The 13,062-nt window shown below is 47.9% G+C and overlaps 1 protein-coding gene across 1 annotated transcript; it reads left to right on the top strand.

Annotated features, from left to right (window-relative positions):
* The first annotated feature begins 2,398 nt into the window (after positions 1–2,398).
* On the top strand, positions 2,399–4,899 carry LOC103062892 (zinc transporter ZIP1-like). The gene is made up of 3 exons (XM_007439569.3): positions 2,399–2,776; positions 2,867–2,997; positions 3,464–4,899. Exons 1-3 carry the CDS (start codon positions 2,662–2,664, stop codon positions 4,091–4,093), a joined length of 876 nt encoding a protein of 291 aa, XP_007439631.2. The 5' UTR covers positions 2,399–2,661; the 3' UTR covers positions 4,094–4,899.
* Positions 4,900–13,062: the final 8,163 nt, after the last annotated feature.

Here is a 13,062-nt window from a genome sequence, read left to right as displayed (position 1 = left end):
CGTACAAAATGCTCTACTAACATGCCACAGCGGCCCATTAATAGTTGTTGCTAATGCAGGTAAGTCCAGAATCAAACCCAGAAAACAATTTCACACATTACCATTCCAAAAACGATAGGGAGGGACACTCAAACTCATCTGAATAAATCTGGTGGAATGCTGCAGCATCGTGATGTGAGGGCTTCATCAAAGTCTTCAACAATCCAAGATCAAAAGCAATAAAGACATTCACAGAGGCAAGACAGAGCCCCGGGTCAATCCAAAGTTTAGGATACTGTATGCAAGATTCCTTCAGAAGGGCTGGAATTCCCTTGCAGAAACAGAAAATGTCCTCAGGTCCAAGTGAAGAGATCCAGCTTGGAGTCAGGATGGAACCTGGAAGTCAGCCACATTGCTGAAGCCAGGCTATTCAGGAGTAAGAGTTACTCCTGTGTAGACTGTCCTACCGACGACGCCTCGTTGTGCAACCTGGCATTTCTCTGCCTCTCTGCCCGTCCACTTCCAGCACAGGGTGATGCTTTCGCAGGATGGCCAATTGAAGCGACAGTCCTGGCTTCTGGTGCTGGTTTCTCAGTCAGGCTGGCCAGGTATGGCTACTGCTACTCCTTCAAAAAGGATTTCGGGGGAAGAAGGGAAAGCAGCATCCGTTGCCCCTTGTGCATGCTGGGGAAGGGATGCAACTAAACACACACGTGCAAGGACTTTATCATGCCCTTGCAGGGATTTATGTACTGTATAAAGCAAGTACATAATTGTGCCATTTGCACGATGACAACATCACACACATGGCATGCTTCGAATATGACTCCGATGGTTACAGATGCTGCTCAGCTTGCCATTTTGGCCCAGCCAGCCTCCCGGCCATCCTCCCTTCTGGATGTTCAGCCTGAGAGGGAAGTCCCAAAGCCTGGGCCTCAGCAGTGAAGGAAGCACTTCCGGGCCGTAAGTATAATTCTTCCTTCATCACAGTTTCAAATGCAGCCTCCACACTTCTAAAACTACCCAACAACAGTGTGACTGGATCTCCACAATGTGCTTGACCTGGTTGTGAAATCAGCTCATGTTCTAATCACACCTGGAACAACCATCTAACCAAGCTGCTGGATCTGCACAGCAGGTAAAACCACCAAAAAAACAAATCTTAACCAAGGTTAAAACTACCCAAACTTTGCTTTTTATGCAAGCAAAGCCTTATCATCATACAAATTGCTCCCCAAACTATGGGGGGGAGTCTTATAACTCGCAGTATTTATGCAAAACTTTATACGAAACTCTCCTTGCATAAAACTTCCCACATCTATTCCTCTGTCTGAAGGGGCTACTATGCCTGTATGTTTCATGCAATTCAGCAAAAAGCAAAGACATCAGATTTATATATCCTTTGCCCAGAGCCTACAGCTTTCTCAGGATTATGGACCACAGCTGAAAGGCTGAAGCCAGACACTGACATCATGACCTTGCTGGAGTGAGTGGGGTTGTTGGGTCCCACTTTCAGGGGTGAAGGGTTAAGGCTCCCATTTCCCCATCTAACCCCAAGAGGAGCAATCAACCCAGCTTTCTGGAGGGTTTGGTGGGTTTAAGAGGTGAAAAGGGTCCCTTACAATCTCTACTAACTCCAGGGATACTCTGGCAGCCATGGATAGACAGGACACTAAGGGTTGTGCCCCAGAGGGAGGGAGAAACCTAACGGCCATATTTGCTCTGGGGGTACTGGAGGAACTTTAAAGAGCAAATGGGTGCTGTTAAGGCATCCATTCCACCCCTTAAAAACCCCGGACCCCTCTCCAAACGGCCCGTGGCCCTCCTACCTGCCTGCGGGTCCCGGGAGGCCCTCCAGCCACGGAAGGCGTTCCGGGCGCGGCTCCACCTCTGAGCTGAAGCAGGGCTGTCCAAGAGGGCAGGGAGCAAAGCCCAGACGGCGTTATCGCGATCAGGAAACTTTAAGACCGGGCGCGCATCCGAGTTGCCTCCCCTCCCCGCACCTTGTCGGCTGCGCCGAAAGAACTGACACCGAATTCCCCTCCACTCCGGTTTTCAACCCCACGGCAATGGGGGGCCCAGGACTGCGGCCGCCGCCGACTCCGCTCCTCCGGAGCTTGCTCTTCGCTCCAGGGAAACGTCCGAGGAAGAGGGCGAGCAAGGGATTCTCCCACGCCCCGAATAATTCCCACCGGAGCCAAATCTGAAGCGGTCCGAACGCCTCCTTGACGGGCCGGGAGAGAGAACCGTCCTCCGCAGGCGGGCAGGCCGCTGTGGGCAAACATTGCCGGGCAGGATCAGCCCCTGCTCCGCCCGACGGGGCTGGAAAGGCTCTTGCTCCAGCCGCGGCAAGCTACAACTCTGGGGGGGGGGGGGGGTGTCGGTTGAGACCCCTCCCCTCCCAGCCGGGCAGGCAGAAATGAGCGCCGCCCCCTTTAGGGCGCGAAGGCCAGGCAGAGGCCGGCCGCCCCGGGGCACCTGGCCAAGGCCGTCGACCCCGCCCCGCTTTCCCAGAGCAGCGGCACCTCGAACAGCCCGACCGGGGCGGGGCGGAGGCGGCCGGCTGGGCTGACGGCTGGGCCACGGGCGCGGCCAGCGAGCCTGCCGTAGGCGGGCTGGCGCGAGGGGCGAAGGCTTAAAGGTCCGGCCAGCCGGCGGCCGCGCTGGATCCGACGGGGCGCCATGTGGTCGTTGCAGGCGCTGAAGCTGGGCTGCCTCTTCGCCCTGGTCCTGCTGCCGCTGCTCTGCGGTCTCCTACCGGCGCTGCTTTTCCGCCTGCTTGGGGCCGCCGGCAATGGTGCGTGGAGGCTCCTGGGGACGGGGCGGGTCGCGCTGCGTTGCTAGGCGGGCCTCCCTCAGCGGCGTCCTTCTTCCCGACTCTCCGCAGGCGTCTCTGGGAGCGGACGAAGCATCCTGAGCTGTGCGGCGGGCGGAGTCTTTATGGCCGCTTGCTTGCTGGACGTGGTGCCCGATTCGCTGGCTGATCTTCGGGATGAGCTCCGTCGGCACAGCCTCTCGGTATCTGGGTGGGGGCGCAGGGGACGGAGGGAGGGAACGACGGCGGCCCCGCCTGGCCGCTCCGCTCGGGGCCGCGCCAGGTTCTCCTCGGGGGGCCCAAGCCTGCGTCGTGTCGGAGCGGAGAGGGGCTTGGAGGCGCCTCGGGGTTGACTCACGCGGGAACGGCCGTCGGGGCAGCAGCCGCGGGCTTGAAGGCCATGGAGGTGGCCGGCTGCTCTCCACAAGGATCCAGCATGGAATCCCCACGCTCCCCTTTAGCCAGGTCCCGGGCCCCGCGGAGACCTCCGGAGAGCCTGGGTTTCTTGGACTGCTCCCGTCGCCGAAAGTAACGCAGCCAGAAAGAATCCTTCGGCGGCGGTGGCGGTGGTGGTCCACCTAGCCTGGGTCCTTTCGCCCTACTTGGTCAGCCCCAGTGGGCTCTCAGCCTGCTGTGATGACCCTCCCTCCTGCTTCTCCCTGTCCCCAGCTGGACTTCCCCACGCCTGAACTCATCCTGGCTCTGGGCTGTTTGCTGGTGCTGGTCCTGGAGCACGTGATCTTGGACTGCAGCGAGCAGCGAGGGGCCGAGGCTTCGCTGCCCCTCCTGCGCCGCGAAGAGGCCACCGTCGGGGAGCGGCAGGCCGAGGCTGGGGCCGACCCTCGCTCACCCTCATCCTTCCGTTCTCTGATCCTGACCCTCTCTCTCTCTCTGCACTCGGTGTTCGAGGGCCTGGCGCTGGGGCTGCAAGTCACTGGGAGCAAAGTCTTGCAGCTGGCGGTGGCAATTCTCCTCCACAAATGCATAATCGCTGCCAGTTTGGGCCTGCTGCTGCTCCAGAGCCGCCTCCGCCTGCCCTGGCTTGCAGCCTCCATTGCCTGCTTTGTGCTCATGTCCCCCCTCGGCGTGGGCTTTGGCATGGTGGTGATCCACAGCTCTGGCACAGGCAGTTCCCTGGCGCGGAGTGTACTGGAAGGTGTGGCTGCCGGGACCTTCATGTACGTCACCTTCCTGGAGATCTTGCCCCAGGAGCTGCATGCTCCTTCCAGCCGCTTGCCCAAAATCCTCGCTGTACTCTTGGGCTTTTCCGGGATGGCCGGGCTGCGCTTCCTGGGCTGAGGCTGTGGCCGTGGCCGTGGCCCCAGAGCGCTGATCAAGGCCTCCCTCCCTGGATGTGGGCTCCAGCAGCCCATGCAGGCAGCGGCCGGGACAGTTCTCAGCCTCGTGCGTCTGAAATGGTTTTATTAAATAGGTGTACATTGGTCTGGAACAGAGGCCTGTCGGGTTCTTATTTGCTCTCTTCCTGCGCATCTCATGATGTTTGATGGGGAGGGGAGGCTCGCTGCTGCAATTTGGTGCATCTGCCCACATACACCCCAGCGCTTCTTTCCAGCTGAGCTGGCCACTGGGGGGGGGGGCTGCAGCGAAGGGTGGGAGGATGTTTGGGTCAGAGCCTGAGCAGCCCATGGGACTGCAGCGCCCTCTCCTGGTAGGAGACTTGGGAAAATCACATCCTGGTGGACTGACAGCACAGTCCTGGGACTTGTCCTCCAAAAGCCAGTGACTTAAATTGGGACTTCTTCACAGAGTTGGGAAAGGCTTTTTCGACAGAGTCTAACTCTGTGCTCAGAGCAGGAATTCAGACTGAAGTAGTCTCAACAGATGGTGTCCGGTCTTCCCTTGAATATATCCAATGAAGGAAAACCCACCGCGTCTCTGGGTCACTGGTTTCGCTTCTGACTGCTCTTGCTCTTAACATTCAACTGGAATCTGCTGCCTAATAATTTACATTTTATTATATCCCCTGCCCTCTTGCAGGAGGGAGGGTGATAAAGAACAGGTCTTGGCCTTATGTGTGAAGTCCTTTCTGATAGCTGAAGCGTGCAATCATCTCGATGAGCAAATTGTACTGATCCTGCTGCATAAAGAGCCATGTCTTAAGCTGGTGCTTGCTTGCTTATTTATTAGATGTGTTACCTGCTACAGTCAGACAACTCTTGGTGTCTTACAAGATCATCCAATACATTTAAAGTCCACAGTATAACATTAATAACATAAAAATAAAACTTGAAAAATACACCTATAGCAAAATTAAAAAGAATTCAAAAAATAATAAATAGATGGCCAGTGCAGGAGACAGAGTATGGGTACAATGTGTTTCTGTTGGCATGTGCAGAGAGGTAGTCTCCAAAAGCAGCTCCCTGCAGAGCACACTGTGGTAATGCAGGTAAGTGCAGATGAGGATGTGAGTCACTTGCCACAGCTTCACATTTCAGGTAAGGCTGAAGCTGGAGCACTAACCAAAGTTGGGTGAGGATCTCAGGTCAACAGATATGCTTCTTCAGGGACAGTGCTCCCCCAGCAAGAGAACATCCTGGAGATATCAGAAGCCTGCAATGGGCCAAAGGTAATTCTCTTCTAATGGACTATTCTGTCCCACCCAGGCCTTCAAATACAGGATCAAGATCTTGTCAGCATCACCTGTGTGGCCTGGGATAGTGACGTGCAACTGGGTATCCTCAGCTTATTAATGATACTGTACCCCAAACAGAAAGACTACCTGTCAGGTCTACGATGTTCAAATCCCAATGAAGAAAAATCTCTTGAAACTCAAATCAAGTTCAAAAAGAAATTCATTTATTGAGATGTACATGCAGCTTCAAAGCATTGCTGAAACTAAAAAGCCCACACATTCCCAGTCTATTTTTACCCTCACTTCTCACCCCCCTTTTCCTCAGCCAGTTCTCATGTTGGTACAACCTTGGACATTCCTGACCCCAGATAACAGTCCATCTGTGTTAATGGTTTCACCTTCCTTGTTTCCCCCTCCTCCTAACAAAAAATGGCAGAAACGAAGCAAGCAACTAATGAGCTGATAGATTGATTGCTGGAGGTTCTGACACTACCTCTCCCAACAGTTCCATGTAGATATGAAACCATAGGAGAGCAGGCTGACCCTGTAGCACCCCACAGAGCAGAGGCTGGCTGATCTCTTCCCCCACAACCAGCAACTGGAACTCTATTGAGCCACTGTCAAAACACCACTTCCATAGGATCCCATGGTTGATGGTATCAAGGGCTGCCTCAGGCCCTCCTGCCATGAGGCTTTGACCACCTCCCAGATCCAGTGATCGCAGCTCCTCCAAACCTTGCAAGAGGCTGGAGACAACCAGTTCCCTTTATCAGAGTTTACCAGCCAGAAGCAATCCTAGATAACCTGGCCAAATGTTGCCCAGCCTCCATGATGGATTCCATCCATGAAGAGTTAATTAAGACCAGCTAAGCTAAGAGATGTTATTGACAAAATGTTACACCATGCCCTTTCTCCCTAAATTATATAAAATCCTGCATTACATGGTTAACATTAATCTGATAAAATAAGAATATTTTACGCCACTCAGAGTCACCTTGTGTGAGATGGGCGGCTATATGAATATGATAAATAAATATTTACATTGTAACTTTTTCATGGTAGCTGATTTATTTGTTCTAAATATGTCAAGACTTTCCTTGGTTCTAGCTGACACTAGACAACCCGTGACCCACTGGATCATCATTTCAGAGATATTTCCTTACCTAAACAGAGAAACAGAATGACGACAGGCAAAAAAGCAGTGGGACCGGGAGCAACTTCTGATTTCCTGCTGGCTTCCCCATTGACTTTCCTTGTGGGGCAGCTGGCAAAGAGCATTGTAAATGACAACTGCGTAACTGGATCGCATAACTGGCAGCCTGCTGGGTCATCATTTCAGAGATATTTCCTTATCTAAACAGAAAATTAGGGGCCTTAATGCTTTTAATTACTCATTTATCATCATAAAGAGTATGCTTAAATTATTAGCATTTTTTTTGTACTTCGGGTTTTTCTTAATGGAAAAATGGATTTAACCTTTGTAAACTAAATGACGATTAGATTTTAAACTTGATGTAGTATTGCAGCTTTGATTATAACTATCCCCTCTCCTGCTTTCTTAGATTATAACCAGAATATTTCACATCCAGCTTTTGACTTTCTTTTCTGCACATGCGATTTTCTCTTCTACATACGTACATACAGATGATCTGAATTCATCAAGGCCTCACAATCCAGAATATTTGATCAGGCAAAACTTTTAAATATAATACTGAAGTGAGAGGAAGAGACTAAGAAAGCAAGTGTGGACCCACACACAGATTAAAAATTAAATGTGTACCTGTGATGGAAGGCATGAGGGGACAATTCTGGAATGGAGCTTCAAGGTTGTCAGGAGTGGGGAGAGACATTCCAGGGCAAGTCTCCTCAGCCCGCAACAAGATAGGGAAAATGAAGAGGATGAGGCTGGCTCCTTCCCAGAGCCTCACAGAGTATATTCTCTACTAGCTGTAGATAAGTTTAGTCTGGTGAGATTCTGTCTATTAGGTAATAGTCAGTAAAGGAACTGTACTGCACTGGAAGGCCTCAAGGTGGTTCTTGGGCTGAACCTGACAGTACCTTAGAAAACCCAAGAAAGCTAAAGATAGTAATTTGTCTAATGTTTCTGATTAAATTCTATTGTAGAATGAGAACTTAAAAAAAACAAAACCCTGCTTTATTCCTCCAAAAGAGAGTTGTTGAGTGATATATAAAATATTAGAAGTGTATATAATGACCAGTTCAATTAAGAGAAAATATATTAAATTTGCAGATTGGAATGTACAGTAGAATTTTGAGCACAGTACTAATGACATATTTGAAAGTGATGTTCATTTTAAATCCTGAATAGCAGAAATAAAGTGCTAGACAAACTGTTCCTACAAACGCTGTCTGTATGATCTAATAAACCTGTAACCGTTTTTCCATAAATTCCATCAAATTCAGTGAAATCCACTGCTGAATATTTCTTTATCTTGCTTATTTAAAATATTTTTATCATTCATGCTAATTTTTATAGAATTCCTGGAATGGCTTAATCCACACACACCTTTTTAAAGAAAAATGCTTTGATTTCTGCCTTTTTCAGCTCCTCTTGACTGAAAAAACAGTTGGTGTTTACAGTAGAGCAGTTGAAAAACATGAAGGCTAAAATATTAATTTTCCAGTTTTAATATTTCTATTTTCTTAATCATCATTATAAATATGTAGTATATACTATTAAATGCCATTCCCTTTGTCTCTGATGCACACGCTCACTTGTGTTTTAAATCATATTTGCCTCCTGCCCTTGAGTTTGGCTTGGTGTGATATGCAGATGCCTCTGCTGCTGGGGTCCTGCAGTGGGGGGAAGCAGAGGAAGCCCCAGATAAGGAGCGTGGGGGTGCCACAAGGGGGTGGGGGAGGCCCTGGCAGTCTGTGTGCAAGTTGGTAGAGGGGGGCTGCTGCAGTGCACATGGGGAAAGAGGGTGTGGGGTACATGCAAATGGGTGTGTGTCCATGTGCAAGCGCAGGAAGGCCCAGAAAGGAAGGTGCTGGTGGGTGTGTAGATGTGTGTGCACGCAGGAAGGCCAGGAAAAGAGATGTGACCTTCCCTGCCACCTTCCCCATTGACTTTCCTTGGCAAGGAGCATTGGAAATGAGAATCATGTGATTGTGGCTCAGCATGGTGGCGTGGCAGCGCAGCAGGGCTTAAACAGCCACAACTTTCCCAAATTTTAATCCAAGGGGAGTCCTGGGTCCCAGATTTTGGATGCATTCTATATGTTAGCTCATTTGAGATATCTTGCTTGAAAAATTGTTGCCCTATAATGCACCATTTTGCCCATTTGAAGGTTACAGACATGAGAGTTTTAATAGTACATAGATGTTTAGCTGCATTACTCTTGCCTATGGTATCAAAAGCAGGAGAGGGAGAAACTACAGATAGTCCCCTACCTACAAACAGGTTATGTTCCAAGAGGCTGTTCGTAAGTCCGTTTTGTTTGTAAGTCCAACATGTCAGAGTCTGCACACTCAATTCCCAAGTTCAGTAAACCCTCTGGAGTCTATTTGGTTCCATCAAGGATTTCTTTATTGAGAAGCAGCATACAGCATTCTATAGATTGTTGAGTCTGATTTTCCCTAGCCTAAAGCTTTCCTTTTAACTCCTTTCCCCCGCCTCTTCTCTACTGTTCCCGCTTGAATTTTTTCACGCCTCTTCCCGGGTCTCACGACCGCTTGACCTTGCTGGCACCTCCAACCAAGATAACAGTTGCACCTGGGTCTTGTTGTTTTATTTCTCCCCTCCTCCTGACTTTTATGGCAGGAACCACCAAGCGGTTATACAAATCATAGTCTTATCTTTAACTAACATTTAACACTACTAACTACACATCACTATTCTACATTCTTAACATGCTTTCTACTGGCTTTGAATAATAGCTTGCGCAGGTCCTGACACACCAAGTAAACAGTAAAAAAAAAAGCAGGAGGCAGGAGGCAAAAGGGGAGAGGAGCCCTACGTTCTGCTGCCAATGCATCACCAAGCAAGGCAGGAGAGGGAGTGGTAGCGGAGGAGAGGGGAGCGAAGGACAAGCCGATGGGGGGCGGCACACTCTGTTGCCAGGTGAGGCAGGAGACCTCTGCCCCCTCTCTCCTATCCTTTGCCACCGCCCCCTCTCCTGCCTTACCCGGCAAAGGAGTGCACCATGTAAACTAACCTTTTCTGGGAACTTCAACTCCAATGCAAACCTCCAATGCAAACAGAAGGCGGGAGAAAGTGGGAAAGGGTTAGTTTGTGGCATGCTGCAAACTAACCCTTTCCCACCTCCTCCTGACTTCTGGTTCCAACCTCCGGCTTGACTTCTGGTTCTGACTTCTGGGTTCATCTTGTTCGTATCAGTGAAACTTCGCAACACAAAAGTTCACAAGTAGGGGACTGTCTCTAGAGTCATTATTTGCCTATTAAAGGCTTTGAAGCCAATCCAAGAGTTGCTGCGAGTTGGATGACATATAAATTTAATAAATTATTATTGGTTGTACAGTCAGCCACATGTTTAGACTGGATTTGGCATTTTTATCCACCTATTGAGTCCTTCCCAAGGACCTGGGATAGGCAGATGTTGTTTGATGGTGTTCAAGGTATTGTCGCAGGATATAAACTGTTCCAAGTAAAGCTGCCTTTTGCAATTGACTGATGGTGATTTTGTCAGTGCTGATCGTGTTCAATTGGTGCTCCAGATGTTTTGGGATTGCATCCAAGGTGCCTATTACTATTGGTACTATCTTTGCTTTCTTTTGCCACAGTTGTTCTATTTCTATTTTCAGGTCTTTGTATTTTGTGATTTTCTCCTGTACTTTCTCTTCTCTTCTGCTGTCTCCTGGTATTGTAACATCCACTATCCAGACTTTTTTGTCTTTCTTATCATCAATTGTTAAGTCTGGGGTGTTGTGTGGCAGGTGCTTGTCTGTTTGAATTCTGAAGTGCTTTAGCTTCTTCACTTTTTATTACTTTGTCTGTTTTGTGGTCTCACCAGTTCTTCCTTGCAGGCAAATGGTATTTCTTGCAGATATTCCAAAGCACCATTGTTGCTACTTTGTCATGCCATTATTTGTAGTCAGTATGTACAATCTTTTTGCAGCAGCTAACTTGGTGGTCCACTGTTTCTTCAGCTTCTTTGCAGAGGCAGCATTTGCTGTCTATTGCTGTCTTTTTGATTCTGGCCTTGTATGCATTTGTTCTTAAGGCTTGGTCTTGTGCAGCCAGAATGAGCCCCTCTGTCTCTTTCTTCAACTTCCCTGCTCTTAGCCATTGCCAGTCTCCATCTGCTTTGCCTCCTAGTTTTTTTGTGTACTGGTAGTTGTAACGATCTGCCACCCGCTGCTCCCAAGTCCAGTAATGGGATTCTGACAGTAGTACTTTGCCTTGCCATGTCTCTTTTCTATTCTTTATTTGGTCTTTCCTGTAGACCAGTTTGGTCTCTTTATTCAGTATGCCATCATGGTGTACTAGCTTTAGTGCATCTTCTTCGCTGTCCTTCAGATATTCTTCTAATGCCCTTTTTTCTTCTTCAACTGCCTGGTGTACTTGCAACATCTAAGCTCCTTAGTAAGTAGAGTCTGTCAACATTGCTGCATGAATGAAGGGCATGATTCATTGTCATTATGTTTCTGCTCTTCCTATCCAGGGCTTCTAGTTCTGCTTGAGTCCAGTCCACTATTCCAGCTGTGTATCTAATGACTGGAATTGCCCTGATGTTAATTGCCTTGACAATATTTCCTCCACTGAGTTTGGACTTTAAGAGTTTCTTCACTGTCGTGATGTATTCACTACTAACCTTCTTGAGTTCAGTGTGCTTGATGTTGTCAGCTTGAAGGATGCCCAGGTATTTGTAGTGATCTTCTTCATCTAGAGTTATTATGTTATTTCCATAGGGCATCTTGAGTCCTTCAGTTTTCACTGTTTTCCCATTGATGGTAAGGGTGGCACATTTTGTCCAGTCCAAACTCCATTGCAATATCTTGGCAATGTTCAGATAGTACTGAGCAGCAATTCTATTTCAGATTATGTTTTTCCATATAGCTTCAGATCATCCATGTAAAGGAGGTGGGATAGCCTGGAAGATGTTTTTGATGTTTGATCGCCATGGCCTGATTTGTTCAATATTGTTGACAGAGGAAACAATGCAATGACAAACAGTAGTGGTGATAGTGAGTCTCCTTGAAAGATTCCTCTCTTGATATTAACCTCTCCCAGTCTATCATCATTGACCAGCAACTGTGTTTTCCAATGTGCCATTGATCTTTGCACAAAGCTTCTGATGTTTCTACTGGCTCCTGCTATTTCTAGGCACTTGATTATCCAATCATGAGGTAGAGAGTCGAATGCCGTCTTGTAATCAGTCTAAGCTACATTCAAGTTGGTCGTCTTTCTCTTGCAATTTTCCAAAATCATCTTGTCAATTAGGAGCTGATCTTTTGTTCCTCTACTGTTTGGGCGGTTTCTTTTCTGCTCAGATGGAAAGAGCTTGTTTTTAACTAGATGCTGTTGGACTGCATCAACTACCACACCAGTTAGCAATTTGAAAGTTGTTGGCAAGCAGGTAATTGGCCTGTAGTTGCTTGGTGCTGCCCCTTTTGTTGGATCTTTCATTATCAAGTAGGTTTTGCCAGATGTTAACCAATCTTCAATTTCACCTCCTTACAGTATGTTGTTAAACTGCTTGCCAATAGGTGGGTGCAGACTAGTCAGATGTTTCAACCAAAACCATGTAGTTCATCTTCACCTGATGCTGACCAATTCTTGATCTTCCTTGCCCTTTTTTCCACCATTCCATCACGAGTTCTTTCATTTCAGCTTCTTTTCTATTCTTATCTACCTCCCAAGCTACATTCTTGTTGTATTTCTTTGGGTTGTCCCATAGCTGTGCCCAGAACTGCACTGTTTCTTCTTTGTCAGGTGTTGACTGGTTCATTGCAGTCTCTCCACTGATGGATTGGTAGAAATGTTTCTGATTTGACTGAAATTGGAGATTCTGCCTATAGTGTGCAATTCGAGCTTCATATCTGCTGATTTTTTTGGCTATGGCTGTTATTTGCTGCTTTATTATTTCCAGTGCTTCTTCGATTTTTCTTGTTTCTAGGTGATATTTCCTGATCAGATATTCTTTGGTCTTCTTGTTCTTCAGCTTCTTTTCTTTCATCTATTCTAGCTAGCTTGCATCTGATCTTAGCATGCTGATCTTATTTTCCAACCTGATCTTCCATTTCGGTGGTGCATTGTATGGGTTTTTTTTCTTGTTTGCTGATTTTGCATCCAAGGCATTCAGTTATAACTGCAGCTGTGCTGTACATTAGTTGCTTTGTTTCTTGCAGTGAGCTGGTGCAATTTGATATTACGGTATTGGCATCTTTTAATACTTGTGCTAGCTGTTTCTTTGTAACAAGCTTCAATGCAGGCAACCTTATTCTGTTCTTTTTGTGCTGCTCTAGATATTCAGTTGTTCTTTGCTTCAATTCTTCTTGTTTTTTAGTTAGAGGGCTTTGTTCCTTCTGAGGAGAAGGCAGAGGAGAGGGTGCCTGGTTTGGGAATGAAAACGCTTAAAAGCTATGCTGTCTTCCTCTACTGCCAACTCCCCCTGGTTTGCCTCTACAGTCTGGGGTACTTCTGGCAAGGGTTCAACTTCTTTGCCCTGGTTAGACCTTTGCAGTTCTTCCA

This window comes from Python bivittatus, unplaced genomic scaffold (assembly GCF_059951505.1).
Source record: "Python bivittatus isolate LINGU-HERP-01145 unplaced genomic scaffold, Pbiv_v1 ctg000210_np1212, whole genome shotgun sequence".
Taxonomy (NCBI): Eukaryota; Metazoa; Chordata; class Lepidosauria; order Squamata; family Pythonidae; genus Python; species Python bivittatus.
Note: the sequence above shows the minus strand (reverse complement) of the source record. Positions and strands in the feature narration are given on the sequence as shown.